The following is a 19308-nucleotide window of genomic DNA, read 5'->3' as shown; positions in this document are numbered from 1 at the left end:
TGCCTGTAATCCCAGAACTTTGGGAGGTTAAGGATCACTTGAGCCCAGTTCAAGACCAGCCTGGGCAAAATAATGAGATTTTGTTTCTACAAAAAAATGTAAAAATTAGCTGGATGTGGTGGCATGCACCTGTAGTCCAAACTACTCTGGAGGCTGAAGCGGAAGATTGCTTGAGCTCTAGAGGTCGAGGCCTCAGTGAGCTGTGATCATAACACTGCACTCCAGCCTGAAACTGTCTCAAAAAATTTTTTTAAATATTAATGCTCAATAAGAAAACACAGAAAATGCAGCAATGTATAAGAGGGAAAACAAAAGTTACCCTGATTTTACTCAGACATAACCTGTGAATATTGTGTTAGGAAGTTGATAATTGGTATTTTGATTTTTTTCATTTCATTTAATTTCATAAAGTTCCCGTGTCCTTTAATATTTTTCTGTGCATACTAGTGGTGTGACTGCATGATATTTTACATGTCGAATGTATCATAATTAACCTTTTTCCTGCTTGTATACATTTCTCCACCCCCCCATCTTTAGTTATTGCAAATAATGTTATGATAAATACCACTGGATATGTAAACATTTAGGACTGTTGCTTTGATAACAATCCAATTTCAAAGATTCTTCGAAGTGAAATTGCTGTAATAGTAGTTTTTCATATTTTTCTAAGTTCTACAACATGGTAATGATCTGTGTCTTATAAATTTCAAATAATCAGTAAAGTAATCTAGACCCAAAGCCCCTCTGGGGTAGAAGTTCTTTGATACCTTTCTTATTTTCTTTCTTAATGTTTATTTGAATTTAGCTCCTTTTCCCAGAAAACTTTTATTCATTTAGATTTTCTAATATATTGACATGTAACTATGTAATATTTGCAGCCTGGCACAGTGGCTCACAGCTGTAATCCTGGCACTTTGGGAGACCAAAATAGAATTGCTTATGCCCAGGAATTCAAGGCTACAGTAAGATATGATTGCACTCCAACCTGGGGGACAGAGTGAAATCCTGTCTCCTAAAAAAAATGCTTTATAATTATTTAAATCTTCACATCTAGAATTATATGAGTTTATCTTTCTATTTTCATTTGTTTTTATTTTCTTCTTGATTAGATTTTCCAGGAAAATTTCTTAGAGTTTGTTTTTTGTTGTTGTTGCTGTTGTTTTGTTTTGCTTTGTTTTGTTTGCAAAGCATAGGTTCTTAGATTGGCTCATTAATTCTGCTGCTTTTCTCTTCTCTAATTTTTAATGTTATTTTTATTAGCTCTATTCTGTTTTCCTTAAATTTTGTGTGTATGTATGCTTATGAGTGAGTATATACTTTAACTCTTAAGTGGAATGTTTAGATTCTTTGGTCCATTTGAGGGCTAAGAATGTACCATTTTGTCCATATCATGAAAGCTTTGGTAACTAGCTTATTTTCATCATTTTCTAAGTAGGAATGACGGGCTTCTTTTTCATGTAAACTTTCCAATATTATTGCTTATAATCAGAGAATGAGGCCCTAGGATTTTTTTTTTTTTTTTTGCTTCTGGGAATTTAATCAAGGTCTTCTTTTAGCATTGAATATAATCCATTTTTGTAAATATTTCTTGTACTCAAGAAATAACTTCATGTTCTTTGTTTACATTGAAGAAAGTTCAATGCAGTTATTCAACTTGAAAAATAATATTATGTAAAATTTCTATATAATTATTAATTTATGCCTACTCAGGACTGGCTCTATAATTTACGGGGCCCAGAACAAAACAAAAATGTGGGACCCTTTGTTAAAAAATTATTAAGAATCTGAGGAGAGCAGCAGCAGAGCACTAACACAGGGCCCTGTGTGCATACCCAAGAAGCTGCCCCATGACTACTAGGGTAGCCACAATCTCAAATTACAAATATTCTTTTTGTTAATTTCTACTGAAAATACCAATGGATTTGGTTTGTACAATTTGATACTATCTTATTTATTGCATGACACATTATTTTAATTAAGTCTTCACTATGAATCATAATTTTTATCAATAAAGAATAGTCCTACTCTAATGTGTATGTTTTCTTTTTCTTAAATTCTACATTTATTGTAATATTCCTCCTTTAGAATCTTTTTGAGTGTGTTTTCTATATTTTCCCTATTATTTCTCTTTGTTAAAACTTTGTATTTTAAATTGATTTTCTATTGTTCTCAAAGTTTCTCATGCACAGATTTTAAAGAGGCAGCCATTTCTCTAAGTCTTATTATGAAAAACAGTAACCTCCTGCCCACCTGCTCATCATTATCCAATCCACAGATCAACCACTTATAATACTCTTAGCTTTGTGGGGGTGGGGATTTGGGATGGTCCCTGGAGGCAGTGTATATGTGAGTAATACATTTCACGAATCCTTGCACTCCTAAGAATATCGTTCTATTCCCTCATACACGAAGATCAGCTTTCCCCATTACTGAGTGCTTGCACCTCAGCATTTTTCTCCTCAAAACTCTGCATATGCTTTTTTCATTATCTTCTAGTATCTAGGGTGGTGGGAAATCTGCAACATCTTATTTTGTTCTTTGTAAACAACCTTTTAGGTTTTGTTTGATTGTTTCTTAGATTGCATGTAAGGTTCTCTTTCCGTCTTTGAAATGTATAACATTTCTAGGTGTCGAACCTAGTTTTTCTAAGTTTTGTTTGAAATACAGTAATCAAATTCAACCTCCAAACCTAATCTCCAGACTTCAAAAAGATGGCAAGTTTTTATTCTTATGACAGTTTGATTATTATTCCCAAGAAATTCATTTTCTGTGTAAGTTAACACATTGGTTTCAGTTGCTTGTCTGCATTGTCAAGAAACATGTAACAGATACAAAAAACCGGGAGAAACTTTGAAAGGACATAGAGAAAAAAGAAAAATTTGGTAACAGGGACATCTGCCTTTATTGGTCTAAACTATGCATTGTCTTTTAATAGCAGTAATACTAATGATAGATTTTATGAAACATTGATTTACTGGGAGAAGGAGGGAAACGTTTACCTTCAGAGGCAACACTTCTCTATTGATGCCATAAAATATTGCCATCGCAAGTGTCCAAGACAGGAGACCAGCCACATTCCCACAGACTTTTTTGGCACTTTCAAAAGTATAATCATCCATATTAAAATATGGCTGTAGTAACTCAACAGTCTCTTCATTTATAGTGTCTTTAGGGAACTGCTGAAGGCTCCACAGGAATCCTGTTGCACTCATCAACTGAAAAAGAGTATTATAACCTGTAAGTTCTGGCAAAAAATAAACACTTTCTTCTAAATATATACTTCTTTTTTTTTTTTTTTTTTTTGAGACGGAGTTTTGCTCTCGTTACCCAGGCTGGAGTGCAATGGCGCAATCTCGGCTCACCGCAACCTCCGCCTCCTGGGTTCAGGCAATTCTCCTGCCTCAGCCTCCTGAGTAACTGGGATTACAGGCACGCACCACCGTGCCCAGCTAATGTTTTGTAATTTTTTGTAGAGACGGGGTTTCACCATGTTGACCAGGATGGTCTTGATCTGTTGACCTCGTGATCCACCCGCCTCGGCCTCCCAAAGTGCTGGGATTACAGGCTTAAGCCACAGCGCCCGGCCTAAATAAATACTTCTAAATTGAATTTTCTCAAAGAAGTAACAGTCGATTTGCTCTAAATATACAAATTGAGACTATTGGCAGTAGCCAGCCTAAATCTGTAAATCACAAATTGTCTTCTGGATTCTATGTGGAAAGAGTAAAGAAGAAAAGCTATGCAAGTTTTCTTTCTGGTAAGTGCATCTGAACGCCACCAACCACACAGGCCTCTTTTTGAAGACTGGGCTGGGTTGACACCAAGGCTGTATCCATACTAGTCACTGATTCTGGGCAGATTTCATGAAAGGAAGGCATTTGGCTTTAACATCTATCCCTCTTTACATTTCAGGTAATGCAGTGTAAGATAAACTCTTCAATACACAATGATCAATTATTGTCTGCCAGTTTGTCTGGTCTATATGAAGCAGATTGATGTCTATATGAGCTGCTCTACATGTAGCTCATAGGATTTACAAAGATAGATTTTACTTACCTTTAATGATTCTCCCCATGATGGCTTGCAGCAAGGTTTTTCCGGATCCATAGTAACAGGGTCAATTTTCTTTTGAAATAGTAACAGAACACAGTCCATGATTCTCATAATAAGATGTGGTGGTTTTGCAAGTTTCCTGACTGTGGCAATATCATTTGGCTTGATAGTCTATATTTGGGATCAGGAATCAATATTTTTTTTGTTGAGTGGTATTAATAGTTATATGGAAATCTAATACTTTTAAATAATTAAGATAGAAAACTTTAAAACATATTTTCTCCCAGTTCCAAGATTTTTGCTTAGTGGCTCTTTCATAGTTATTTTGGTATTTTTGTTTGTCTGTTTGTGTGTTTCTTTGTATGTATTCTTTTTTTCCCCATTGCTCCCAACAAATTGGTTTAAATTATCACTGCCAGGCACTGCCATCGCAGATCTCTGTTAATAAGTCCCATTGATATGTAACATTTAGATAACTTGCATCTTCAAAGCTAAGGGTCTATATTATGTGCAGATACTGAGAGAGGATACAAAGCCCTGAATATCAGAAACCTCACATTCAGCCTTCATTTCAAGGGCTTCCCTGTCTCTGGCAGGGGAGGAATTAGAAGGAGATATGAGAAGTTACTATAATAGATGGCTCATAAAAATATTTTTGAAAGTTTCTCTCCACCAGCTGGGTTTGGATTAAGACACTGCCTGACAAAGCAAAGTCTGGGAGACCGTATAATCAATAACATGTCCTAAAACTCCTTTGATTCGATGATTTCTCCCTTTTGTACATTATAGTAAGACCCATAAAGGAAGTAGGGGTGCAGAATATGTCCTGGTGACATTGTGAAATTTTTATTAAATGATTATCATAGATGTATTCATTCATTTAATAATTGCAGGCATTCTCCCATATAAAACAAAACAAACAAGTACAGTCTTGTCCTCATAACTCCTAAAAATGGCCAAGAAAATACAATTACTCTACCTAAGGATTTCTGCCATGACAGAAGCATGTGAGTGATGGAAAAACAAAGTAAGACCTAGAAGAACTGAAAACTTTCTGGGAGGAGTGAGGTCTGGGCCCAGATTTGAAGAATGACTCTAATTAGGCAACGAAAGTTAGAAAAAGTATTCTCGGCAGAGGAGGAAGCATGTTTAAAGGTAACAGACCTTAACCATTCTTCCAGAATCCTATACACGTTTCTGTATGACCGATCACATTGTGCGTAGGGACAAAATGATAAGTGATCAAGTTCAAGAGATAGTCAGGAGCCAGGTCATCGGGCAGGAACAGAAGCACTAATATTTATTGAGCACTTTCTATGTACCTAGCATTTTATATTAATTACTTTTAATGCTCACATTAATTCTTTAAGGTTCAATGAGAAATTATAATCCCCATAGAAACCCAAGAAAGTTAATATACTCCAGATCATATACATGTGTACCTACATACATATATGTGCGTGTATTAGCAGTATGTATATATACATGCGTATATATGTGTATATATCCACACATATGAATACATGCACATATATGTGTTCGTGTGGTTGTGTGTGTGTGTGTGTGTGTGTGTTATACATAGAAGTGAATGGTGGGTCTGCCAGCCTCCAAAGCTGTGCTCCTTTTGCCTCACAGCTGTGGATATATAACTCAGGACTTTATCTTAAGAGCAGTGGGAGCCACAGGAAGATTTTCAAAAGGGTCATGACATAATCTGGAAGGGATGCTGGAGAAACTGAGCAGGCTCTCTATGTAATCTGAATTTCTCACAGTTTAGGCCATTAACCACTAGCATTATTTCTCGGTTTTCATAGAAGGCTAATTTATGGGATGAAAATAACGTAAGAGGTGAGGACTTTAAAAAATTTTAGAACTTAGAAAACTGAATGAATTGACACATTTGTTTCCAGACTTAGATTATCAATCACATTAAGAATTCAATTCCGTTTTCTGGTTATTTAATTTGATATAATGAAACATGATGCCTTCCAGACTCGTGTTGGAAAGGATAACAATCCACTGCTCACATTCAGGGCTGCTTCTGCTTCTTCCAGTGCAGGTTTAGCTGCCTCGAGTTTGCTCTCAGCTTTTACTTTTTCACTATCGATTTCATCCACAATTTTTTGGGCTTTGTCTTTCACCTCCTGTACTTCATTTTTAATTTTGGCTGAAGCTTGAGCGCTTACTGTGACTTCTGCCAATACCTGTTACGTTGAGGAAACACGTGAAAGCAGGTAAAACCTTTCAAGCATGTATGGATTTGAATAGTGAGAGAATATTTATTCAATATAATAGAAAACACAAATAAGAACAAATTTATTTCCCATCTAAGTTGTCTCTATTTTAAGGTGTATTGAAGTAAATTCCTTTGAGCAGTTCCTTGCAGTCTTCCATTTTCTAAGCTTTCCTTAGGCTTAGAATATATAAATAAATATTTAAAGCTTTCGAAAGAAATAGTATTTCCACTCTACAAATTTCTAGAAAATTAAAACAATTCAAGTAAGTATAATAGAATAAGGGCAAAAAAAACATATTAAGCCTTGTGTAATAACAATAAAAGTAGCTAAAGTTTATTGAGTGCTTACCATATGTGTTAGGACTATGCTCAAGTGCCTCCCCTATGTTAGCTCACTCATTTCAGTAACTGGCTAAGGTATTTCAGTAACTGGCTAAGACTTAAGTATCTATTCTTAAGTGACTCTTGGTGACTGGAAGCTGAAATCGGAAGGTTGAATAATAGATTTTAAAAAAAAATATATATCCCTGTCTCCTTGAGAGGACTATGATCTCTGTCCTTCCTTTCTTCCTTTCTTCCTTCCTTCCTTCCTTCCCTCCTTCCTTTCTTTCTCTTTCCTTTTTTTTCTAAAAAAAGGCCAGGCACAGTGGCTCACACCTATAATCCCAGCACTTTGGGAGGCCGAGGCAGACAAATCACAAGGTCAGGAGATCAAGACCATACCGGCCAACATGGTGAAACCTGTCTCTACTAAAATACAAAAAATTAACTGGGCATGGTGGTGCATGCCTAATACCAGCTACTCAGGAGGCTGAGGCAGGAGAATCATTTGAACCCAAGAGATGGAGGTTGCAGTGAGTCGAGATCCCGCCATTGCACTCCAGCTCAGGAGACAGTACGAGACTCCATCAAAAAAAAAAAAAAAAACTCCATCAATTCTTCTTATTATTTGATTCCCTCCTTGACACAGGCTGTAAGTGAGATTTGGGCCATCTCAGAAACCTGGAACATACAGGGACCTTAAAGAGAAGACCAAATATAACTCATAGTCAAGCAGAAATTTCATAAACAAATGAAAAAGAACAAGAGAGACAGGCAGAGTGAGAGAAGAAATAATAGTCATAGGCCAAGTACTGAAACTAGTAGTTTAGATATATATGCTGGTTTTAGTTAAACAAAAATGTCTAATGGCCTTTGTAAACATTATCTTACCAGTAATTGTCCATAGGCTTATACCTTGCTTGTTTTTTATACCATTTTAAAATAATGCATTTTAATATAGAAAAATATTCCTCATCAGTGATAAAATAAATGCAAACTCACTTCATCTGCTTTTATGGAAGCCACTGCCAATTCCTTCTCCTTTACTGCAAGATCCTGAGAGAGTTTAGCAACAGATTCACTTGCCTCCATTAGCTTATCAAGACCTTTACAAATACACATATATATACTTTTGCTGAGTATATGTATATCCCTTCATCAAATATTTATTCAACATTTACTATTTATAAGGCACTGTACATGTAATATAGCAAACACAAGACAGTATTTGTAGACAAAAGCTTTAAAAATATACGTATCTTTTTTTTCCCAAAATATACACATCTTAAGAGCAACAGTACTGACCATATTTCTGAGGTTCAACAAGAAGGCAGAGAAAATAGCTCTGACTGAAGAACATCATGTAGCTACATTTAAGGGAAAGTCACAGTATCATACTGAAGAAGATTAGTTTATAAGAAACTTATTTGACAAATGTATGCTCTTTTTGGCTTTGTTAACCTTTTGTGGCTATCATTTTTTGCCTTTAAATCACATTGCAGCTGAGGTGGCAAATGAGATAGAAAATATATTAACATTCCAGAGGTTCTCTTTGCTATAAAAATGAAAGTAACTGTGAAAACTTATGTAACAGACTGCAGCTTTTAGTACTATACAGAAAAAGAACTGCTTAACTGAACTTCTCACATTCCATTAGGCTCTAGGTAGTGGTATGTTGGTAAATATTGAACATCTGGGTCACTGGGGGAAGGGCAAGCCCTTATCTGTATATTGTCCAATTTCTGTAGTGTAAACACCCCAACCATGGCTGATTTCAAGCTACCATGAGATTCCCAGTAGCACACTGATACATAATATTCCTACCACACAGACAGAAGTAAATAACCTTGAGAACATTGATATGAGAAAACAGAGTAGGCCTGACACGGTGGCTCACCCCTATAATTTCAGCACTCCTGATGTCCAGAATTTGAAACCAGCCTGCCCAACATGGCAAAACCCCATCTCTAGTAAATATACAAAATAAGCTGGGCATGGTGGTGCATGCCTATAATCCCAGCTACTTGGGAGGCTGAGGCAGGAGAACTGCTTGAACCTGGGAGGCAGATGTTGCAGTGAGCCAAAATCGCACCATTGCACTCCAGCCTGGGTGACAGAACAAAACTTTGTCTCAAAGAAAAGAAAAAGAGTAAAACTAAGAAGTGATGAGTTAGAGCATTTATTGCCTATATTTTAAATATAATTTATTTAATTGTAAGCATACATGAGTTAATTTTTAATAAAGGTTATGTTTAACAAGCAGATCACAAAATTACTAAAAATTTAACATTATGCTCTCAAAGCCAATATGAATCAGTTTCAGCACACTGCTGATCTAAAGCATCATATAGGAAAGCTACAAGAGGCTGAATCATGAGCAAATCACAGAAGATTTCTTTCACAGTCTTCTGTCATCACTATGACTTCACAGATCTTGGCGCTCAGTTATGCTATGTGACTGTTTTTTGTTTTGTTTTTTTGCTGGAGGCAGGGTCCCACTCTGTCACCTAGGCGGGAGTGTAGTGGTATAATCTCTGCTCACTGCAGCCTTGATCTCCTCGGCTCAAGTGATCCTCCCACCTCAGCCTCCCAAGTAGCTCCCAAGTAGCATGTGCCATCACCATGCCTGACTAATTTTTATATAGGGTTTCACCATGTTGCCCAGGCTAGTCTTGAACTCCTGGGCTCAAGTGATCTGCTTGCCTTGGCCTCCCAAAGTGCTAAAATTAAAGGCATGAACCACCATACCCAGGCCCTCAAGTTTTATTTAGAACTTGGAAAATAAGAACTAAGGTGTTTTAGAGTGTTTGGGCCACATGCTTTCTGGACATAAAATCTGTTCCAGTGTTTACTTTTGCTAGTTATACTACATATACCAGACACTTGGAAAACTCTTGCTTAGGTACACACACTCTTTTTGTCTTTATTTGTTTTTCTTTCTATTTTGCCTTTTCCTTTATTAGAAATGTAGGGAACATTAACATGGCAAAATTTACACGAATCAAGGCAAATCAAAATAAAACCAAAAACTGAAATTGTTGTCCATTCCCAAAACCTGACTTTTCCCCATCTGCCAGCCATGCCTCAGTGACTTGGCACAGAGCACTCAGAGTTGAAAGAGTCAAAAGAAATGGTTCTACAGAGAAAATGGGCCACCCCTGTTTAGATTTTCTTCTGCTCAGGGTTTCTTGACAGGTCAAAATACCCACAAGGGCATCCTTTAAAATTACTACAACAAAGTGAGCATTTTATTTTCACACAAAATGTCCACCAAACAAAATATTGAGATCCCTATGAAACAAATCCTAAAAAGATAAGATTCCATTTCTCTTACCAATATTCATACGTTCAGCTTGTTCATTAATGAATTTCGCCTTTTCAGCATAAATGTTTTTATAGCCATTTACAAATGAAAGGTAAGATTTGGGAGTCACATGAGCTCTTCGGCGGTATCTGAAAGTAGAACAAGAAAAGGACCATTTGGCCCAACGTGGGTACTCCCATAAAATGATGCCTTTCCTAAGGTGAAACCAGTGTGATCATGTAGAGTGATTCACTAGCAGGAAGACAGGACCTGAACATGGTTTCCCGGAGATCTAAATTTGTCTGATGTTTCGACCCTGAGGGGTGTTCGACTTCACCCTTAACTCCAACTCTTCTCATCTGGAAAACTGAGAAAAAAAATGTCTGCTCTACCCCTCCCAGAATTTTGTGAAGCTCAAATAAAATCGCATATATGAATATATTATGTGAAAGCCGGTGTCAACAGTGCAAAACTTTAGGGTTCTGGACAAATATTAGGGATAAGCGGTTGAAATGAATTTGTGTTGTGATCCACTGCTGGGTATCAGCTGGATGGGTTTACAATAGCAAAAACCAATGTTTCCCCATTTCACTGAATTGGCCTTGAAATCAAGGCAATTACACTTGATTCAAATTTCCACTTTCTTGTGGGATTTATGACAAAAGGTATAGTTTTATACAGAATGAGCTCAAGTCAAAAAAAGAGCTCTTCACGTACTATAAAATTATTTAACCTTTTATATTAATTTGAACTTTTGGAGTTTTGAAAATTTTTAATGTTTTTAAGGTTTTTTTTTTAAAGATCTTGGGCATGTATGTGATTTTCATTGAAGTGTTATATTACATTCAGAATGAATTTCAACAACCTAAGAAGATATAAAAAATTTGAAAAATATACCAGAATTTTCAAAGTGAAGAAACATGTTTTCGTAGCTGTACAAAGGTAAAAGTTTATTTCCACAGATGACATTAGCAGGAGGAGTTCAAATGGAAAGAAAATCTTCTTAACAGTAAGAATTAATACACACTGATTCACCAAGAGAATTTGGGAGATCTTATCCAGAACTATTTAAAAGGGTAGTAGTGTTTTGGTTTTTTCGTTTTGTTTTGGTTTGGTTTTAGAGATGGAGTTTTTGCTCTGGCACCCAGGCTGGCGTACAATGGTTCAATCTCAGCTCACTGCAACCTCCCCTTCCTGGGCTCAAAGTGATTCTCCTACCTTAGCCTCCCAAGTAGCTGAGATTACAGGTGACCGTCACCACGCCCAGCTAATTTTCCTATATTTAATAGAGAAGGGGTCACATAATGTTGATCAGTTTGGTCTTGAACTCCTGACCTCAGGTGATCTGCCCGCATCAGCCTCCCAAAGTGCTGGAATTATAGGTGTGAGCCACGGTACCCGGCCCCAGGGAATGGTTTTAAGTAAAGGAAAAGGTCTCAAATAAATTTCCTTTGTGAAGCAGGAATCTCATTGAAAATCAATGAAAGTGTTACCCAACTCTCCATGCAGAAAAACAGGAATAGATTTTCTGGGGATCCACGTTGGCCCATTTGTCAGTCTTACACAGTGACTGTCATGCTTTGGGGGAAAAAGGTGTGTTTTTGCACTGTTGACACCAGCTTTCTCATAATGAACATACCACTGCTGCTTTTAGTGGGTGGTTTTCCCACAGTCAGTTAATATTTTGTTTCATAGTTGTCTGGCATAGAAACATTGGTAAGACCAACTAACGCAAATATAAATTCTAAATACTCCCTTAACATAAGGCAATAAAGAAAAATTAGAAACAGTGTACTTCTTTAATCAAAATAATGCATTTGAATAAGAAACTAATTTTAAACAGTTGATGATGAATTAAGTCATTTTCAAAACAAAATTAAGCAGATGAATTAAAACAATTCATTAAGTTATCTGTTATGATCAGGCTTGGAGGATAAAAAGTATTTATTTGTGGACACTGGTTCATTTTTAAATCTTGTTTACTTGCCATATCTTCATACATAATCACTAGAAAATCAAAGCAAGAAAGATCTAAAATCGCAGCTAGGACCTCGCACTCAATCAACAGGAAGAGTCTTCTGTTGGATGTTACAATGCATTCCTCTTGGGAGTACATGCTGTGGTTCCATAGCTATAGTGCTTATGTGATAGCACTTACCTTTGGAAATAACTTTCACAGCTCTCTGAAACCATGTCATGAAACAGGCCCATTGTTTCTACAACTTGTCTTTTAATTTCACTAGAGCAGACAATAGTATAGCCAGAAAGGAAGTAGGAGGCCACTGCAATCAGAGCCTCCCTCGGCCAGCGGCTGAACCAGTCCATAGTGCAACCTGATATCAAACCAGGAAATTTCAAAGAACGGGCACGGAACTTCTCACCAACCTATTGACAGCAAAGGCAACAAACATTAGAAAACAGAGGGGTTATAAGTCAGCCAGAGAGAGATTTATGCACTCTGACCCAACAGTATGACGTCACAAATTTGAAAATGAATCTTCTTGGGCTGCAATCATATATAAATGTAATGTTCCAATGAAGGGAGGAAATATACTCCACACTCTTCCCTGTCCTGGGACTACATCTACAATATTGCATTCAATTCTAGGAACTATCTTTTAAGAGAAAACTGACAACTAGAACTCTTTTAGAGAGAGGGCCAGGGCAGTGAAAGGCCTGGACACTGGGACAAACAAGAACAGATGTTTGTCCTAAAAAGAAAAAAACTTAGACATATTTGCAAAAACTTTCTCCAAACAGCTAAAAAACTTTCAGTGGAAGAGGGATTGGGTTTGTTTTACAGTGCAGAATTAGAAAAGCACAGAGACAAAATTCAATTGGCTATAAATAAAGGCTTTTTGGCAATTAGACTATCCAAGAATTAAGCAGGCTGCCTTATAAATTAGTGAGACTCCCCAGAGCAGAGCTGTCAGTAGAACTTTAAGTAACAATAAAAATGTTTTATATGTATGCATTCCAGTGTGGTAGCTATTGACTACACATGACTACTAAGCACTAGGAATGGAACTAAGCCAGGCGCAGAGGCTCACACCTGTAATCCCAGCACTCTGGGAGGCCTGGTCGGGTGAATTGCCTGAGTTCAAGAGTTCCAGACCAGCCTGGGCAACACGGCAAAACCCAATCTCTACAAAAAATACAAAAATTAACTGGGCATGGTGGCATGTGCTTGTAGTCCCAGCTACTCGGGAGTCTAAGTTGAGAGCATGACTTGAGCCTGGGAGGTTGACACTGCAGTGAACCATGATCATGCCACTGCACTCCAGCCTGGGCAACAGAGCAAGACCCTGTATCAAAAATAAACAAATAATAAGTAGAAATGGGGCTAGGGGGACTGGTGAATTAAATTTTTGTTTTTACTTAATTTTAATTAAAATTTAAGTGGCCGTATATGCCTAATGGCTATTATATTGGGCAGTACAATGAGAGATTTTCAAACCGACATCAGGGATGTTATGTTAAAGACGATGTGTCTACACCGGCGGTGGAGCTGGACGAGAGTACATCGCCAAGTCCCTTACAATTCAAACAACCCATGTCTCTAGGTAATTAATGAAAATTGCAGGTTATGCAATATTTTTAATAATATGAATATCTTAAATTATACTGAAAATGAGAATTTGGAGATTGGTGGTACAAAAGCATTAGGTTAGTTCAATGTAAAAATATTAGTTTTTAAGATCATCATCTAATCAGAGAAGGTAAACTAAGTACTTTTAAATAAGGAACTCTTTCTACAGAGATATAAATAACTCACTGGAGAAAAGCAGAGAACAACATGTAAGTTCTTCTTTGATCTTGAAATGAAGTATTCATACAGATTATCAAAAGTAGGAGGATGGCGAGGCAGCTCCCTCTTCATCACTGAAATCAGACCTTGGGTGATTTCATCCATCTCATCTCGTGCAAACAAATTGGAGATCTTTAAGGAAGGGACAAGGAAGTGTTCTATATTTTAAGAGTTCTCCGCAATGAATTCACTGCTAAAGTCCAGTCCCTTTTTTCCTGGCATGTCATCTTGTTTTACATTTTCTTTCTGCATCTCTACAGTCAAATTCCTGATTTGCCAGAGATTATCAAGACTGCAACTTTTTACTGAGCAGCTCAGTCAAGAACGAATTGTGTTTTCCTGTGTTCAAATAGCTATCACCAAAAGCTATCTCCTCCACCACTACAATCACCTCTTTAAAATGTCCAGGAGTGCCCTCTGTTTTTTGGTGTTTTGACCCAGAGTCAGTCTAATCAATTCTGGCTCCAAAATATTTAACTGATTTTTGCACCATTAAGCCTCTGGATACCATGGTGCAGGGAAGAGTTAACACAGCAGGCCTAATCTTGAGAAGGGTAAACTTGCAGAGCTGACCCTTGGCTGTTTTCAGGGAACTTGGCTTCTGGAAAGTCTCCTCCATTAGCAATTGATAAGGTTGTTTTGCAGTGCCAACTAGACTGTTTACACAAACCTTGTGATATATGGTGAACATCTATGTGCTTTTCTTCTAGGAATCTGGAACTTTGGTAGTGTAGGTCGGCAGGAAGTGACTACCATGACCAGCCCTAAAAAAACCACTGGACTCTGAGTCTCAAATGGGCTTCCCTGAATGGAAACAGTGCATGTGTTCCTGCCCTTCATACTGAATGGAGAGGACGTTCTGTACGGCCCCTTGGCAAAAGCAGAGGAAGCTGGAACATCAATCCCATGTTCCTGGAACATCAATTACTCCACTAGATGAGTCTTTTTCTCTACTGATCTGGCTCGGTATCCTTACTGTGTTGCCGCAATAAATCTCAGCCATGAGAATAACTATAGGTTGAGCATCCCTTATTCAAAATGCTTGGTGCCACAGTGTTTCAGATTTCAGATTTTTTTCAGATTTTGGAATGTTAATTTTACTTACTGGTTGAGCACCCCAAATCCAAAAATCTGAAATCTGAAATGCTCCAATAATGAGCGTGGCCTTTGAACATCATGTCAGTGCTCAGAAAGTTTCAGATTTTGGAGCATTGTGGATTCCAGATTTGTGGATTTGAGATGCTCAACCTGTATATGCTGAGTCTGGTGAATCCTTCTACTGGAGTACTAAAGATGTGGGTGCTCATGGAAGTGCTGATACAAGTGGTATCAGAAGTGGTTGTGCAGACATCCATTTGAAACTAACAGAACTCTTTCAACCATTCTATGCTCCTGACTAGTATGTAGATAGATGGACAGATACTTCACTTCTCCTGAAATAAATTATAAGATCAAAGTGAAGATTGAAAAGGCAAGTAAGGAACCATGTTCAAAAATTTTAAAAAGCATATAAAGCATCTGGAGACGGGCAGCATTAATTTCACAAGAACGTCAGAAAATCTACTAAATCTCATACATTAACTATGTCTAAAATCAAAAAATGTACTAAATAGCCTCACGTTTGGAAGGTTGCTGCTTTCTCTATTCCAACATAATTCATATTTTTACAATATGGCTTTTTCTATACTTTTGAGACCTACCTCCCCTGAAGATAGCAAGTTGTTAAGGTATTCTAGAAATGACTCATCTTTTATTTCATTGTCAGTAAAGATGAAGGTGATGCCTTTTCCATCAGCACCAGCAACTTTGTACAAAGCTTTTAAATCATCTGTTAGATTATTCACATTGTAAGACCTAAGAATAAAAGTGATAGAAAATTTTAGATTAAAAATACATAGCCATAATTTACCCCAAAACACAATAATAGCCCATGATAATTAGAGCATAATCTGTACCTGCTCCAATAGATACTAAGTAATGGTGCCTGCTAGAAAATACAGAGATTAGAGCTAAAGAGTGATTTGCTACCATTCAAAACAAATACGTTTTGTTTAAGTTGAGAACTGAGAAACAGAGAACTTACCAAAAGTGAACCATGAAGCATAATTGGGAATAGAGAAATGAACTTTTATTCCATACAATTTGACAGCCCTCAGCAACGGATTTTGTCTGAGTAAATATATGTAAAATATTACAGCATCTAAAACTCATCTGAAATTTGGATGAGTTTGGTTTGGTGAAAAAGACACAATAAGTTATGAATAAAATTAGTGATAAATTGTATATGGAGGCAATTTGCCCACCTCATTAAGTGGCTAGATACAAAGAAAACCCACAGAAAAGGATGCATTATGCAATATGATATAAATAATTAAAATGTTAGGTGGTTACAGATTATGGAATGAAAAGATCATGGTCTTTGTTTTTCTGTTTACTCTGTTTCTGGTTAAACGTATGTGGTACCAGAGGTGATGAGATGTGTAAAAGTAAAGCAGACACTATCTGAAATGTTAATCTTCATGGGTAAATTAATGACAAGAATGAAAAGATAATCCTCCTGGAAGGAGGTGTTACAGTGCAAGCAATAGGGAGTAGGCCATGGGTCTCACAGAAAGACTATGGGCACTGGAACCAGAAAGATCTACTGGCCTGATTCTGTCAGAGTAATCCTTTCACTCACTGGCCAGTCTCTGAACTGATCAACCAAAGACGTCAATTTGGCTGATTTTTTTAAAGAATTAGAATGACTGTTATGTATTGCTTTTGCAATACATAGAGACAGTCACAACACACCCCTTGTCCGGGTCCTGATCTCTCTTGTTTCTTTCTTTCAAGTTTTCTAAAATTATTCTCTGCACTTCTTCTCCTCCTAGTGCAATGTGGTTTCTGCACCCATCCACTCCACTGAAAGTTTTATCATGTTGACTATCAGTTACCACTTTTCATGTCTTAACATTTTCAGATTAATTCCCTACCTGCTTAGTTTCTGGAAACCACTCCGGATTTCCTCCTCTCTGTATTGCCTCTTCTTCTCACTCTCCATCACAAACCCTCCTTCTCTATGTTGGGAGACCCCAGAGTTCTTTCTACAGCCATCTTTTTTCCCATGACACACCCTATTCATACACCCCATGATCATAAACGGGTTCTCTCTACTGAGACTTCTATATTGCTGTCTCCATAACCAGAATCCTCTCCTGAACGCCACATCCATGAGTCTTATTGTCTATGGAAACTGTGTTCTGCAGGCACTGCAGACTCAAATATACTGAACTACATTCTCACTTTACCCTTCAAAGATGGCCATTTATTTATTTATTTATTTAACACATCCTTTTATAGAATTCATTAAAAGAAAGCATTTAATAATAAAAATAAAGCAAAGATTAAAGTGGCCCATTCTCAGGGAGCTTACAGCTTAGTGAAGGAGATAGAAATACATGTAGACAAGCACTTTTTTTAATGCAGTGTGATAAGTACAGTCATGCATTGCTTAACGATGGGGGATACATTCTGATAAATGCATCCTTAGAAAATATCATCACGTGGGAACATGATACAGTTTGGATGCTTGTCCCCTCCAACTCTCACGTTGAAATATAATCCCCAATGTTGGAGGTAGGGCTTGGAGGGAGGTAATGGAGGTGTATCCCTCATGAATGGCTTAGCACCAACCCCTTAGTAATGAGTGAATTCTCACTCTGAGTTCATGTGAGATCTGGTTGTTTAAAGGAGTCTGAGACCTGCCCCCTCACTCTTTCGATCCAGCTCTCACAATATGACCACCTGCTTTCCCTTTGCCTCCCGCCATGATTGGAAGCTTCCTGAGACCCTCACCAGAAGCAGGTACCAGCACCACGCCTCCTGTACAGTCTGCAGAACCTTGAACCAAAACAAACCTGTTTTTAAATAAATTACACAGCCTCGGGTATTCATAGCAATGCAAAAACTGACTGACACAGAACAGCATAGCGTATAGCTACACATGCCTAGGCTATATGGAATGGCCTGTTGCTCCTAAGCTACAAACCTGAACAGCATGTTATCACACTGAATACTATAGGCAATTCTAATGCAATGGTCCATATTTATGTATCTATCTAAACATAGAAAATTACAGTTAAAAAACAGTTTAAAAGATTTTTTAAATGCTACTCCTCTATAAGGCAATTCCATTACAGTTTCGTGGGACCACCATCATATATGCTGTCTGTCGTTGACTGAAATGTCAAAATGTCCTTATGGGGCACACAACTATACCAGTAAAGAAATTAGAGTGTCATCCTGGTCTTCCTGTTCTTGCCTCCTCTTCCTCTGTATTGGGTCAGTTACTAAGTCCTATCAATCCTGCATACTTTAAACTGTCCCCACTGAGTCTTCCTCTCTATTCCCAGTTTGTCTGCCGTTATAAAATGTAACCAGAATTTTTTTGTAATCAAGTGTAGTAAGACACGAAGACACAGGAATGACTGTCATGAAGGAAGATGTTTATACTCAAGGATCCCTAGAAACAGGAGGGGGCCTGTCATGCTAGGTAGGATGACATGGGGAAACACCAGGGTCAATCAGGAGGCAAAAGAAGCGATGGGAAAACCCTGGTGAGAGTCTTTATTGTGGTTTCCATGAGAAAGGCAAAGTAGGTAAGCAGATTTAGGATTCCCTAGTTTGAATAATTTCAGCAGGCTCTGGGGCATAAGAACAGCCCCTAGTTGACTGGTATGTGGCCCTGGGGTGATTAGGGCAGATGAATATCCTAATCCACCATGGGATCTCACTAGACACCCACCAGATAGAGGAGATGGTTGGGAGTAAGGACTCTGGATTGCTTGGTTTGCATATGAAAGGTACTGTCCTGGAGGAGTTGTTTTAATCTCTAAGAATTGGCTACCCTGGAAGGGTCAGTCTCTCCCCAGTCAGCAGGGTCTCAGATGCCAGAGTACCAAGAATACAGAAATTAAGAAAATATATTTAAGCCACTGTCATTCCTGACCATAATGAGTGCAATACCACTTATCTCGGGATCACAAACCTAGATGCCTACAGGAATCAGACAGATAATGCCAGTGAGTGAAGCAGCACTGCTGGGGTCTGTGAACTGGAGGACTGCATGCCCCATCCAGGGAGGCAGATGCTACTGAGCTCTGCCACCTGGGAGTGTAGGCCCTCGGTTGCCAGACCTTCCAATTATTTCAAAAAAAGTCAGAAACATGCTTTTTTAAAATGTGAAACCTCTCGATTTTTAAATGTTGACAACTAATTTACTTTTTTGAAGTAAAATTAAATTAATATCTACTTATTTGATGTTTTATGTTTTTAAAATACAATAAATTGTATCTTGTTAATATTTATTTTTCATTTGTGTGGCAGATGAAAATTTAGATCATTTTGCTAATTTATAAACAAACACACAGAATGATTTGTGTGTTTATTTATAAATTAGCAAAGAGATCTGAATTTTATATGGGAATAAAAGGCCTAATGGACAAGATGTTTTGAAGAACAACAGCAAAGTTAGAGATCTGACACTACCAAATATACATATGTTAAATTTAAATATATAAATTTAAATAGAAGCTACAGCAATTA

General features: G+C 37.4%; 1 protein-coding gene across 8 annotated transcripts in view; it reads right to left on the bottom strand.

Moving 5' to 3' along the window:
• DNAH8 (dynein axonemal heavy chain 8) overlaps positions 1-19308 on the bottom strand; it is a 346427-nt gene that overhangs the window by 118218 nt on the left and 208901 nt on the right. For all 8 annotated transcript variants that reach the window (XM_054254946.2, XM_054254948.2, XM_054254949.2 and 5 more), the window contains 8 exons: positions 15423-15576; positions 13690-13854; positions 12073-12299; positions 9945-10063; positions 7613-7716; positions 6081-6257; positions 4057-4224; positions 3000-3215 (listed from right to left, as the gene is read on the bottom strand). In XM_054254946.2, the coding sequence (XP_054110921.2) occupies positions 3000-3215; positions 4057-4224; positions 6081-6257; positions 7613-7716; positions 9945-10063; positions 12073-12299; positions 13690-13854; positions 15423-15576 (1330 nt within the window). The remainder of the gene's footprint in view (positions 1-2999; positions 3216-4056; positions 4225-6080; positions 6258-7612; positions 7717-9944; positions 10064-12072; positions 12300-13689; positions 13855-15422; positions 15577-19308) is intronic.

This window comes from Callithrix jacchus, chromosome 4 (assembly GCF_049354715.1).
Source record: "Callithrix jacchus isolate 240 chromosome 4, calJac240_pri, whole genome shotgun sequence".
Classification (NCBI taxonomy): Eukaryota; Metazoa; Chordata; class Mammalia; order Primates; family Cebidae; genus Callithrix; species Callithrix jacchus.
This window is presented reverse-complemented; position numbering and strand designations above follow the sequence as displayed.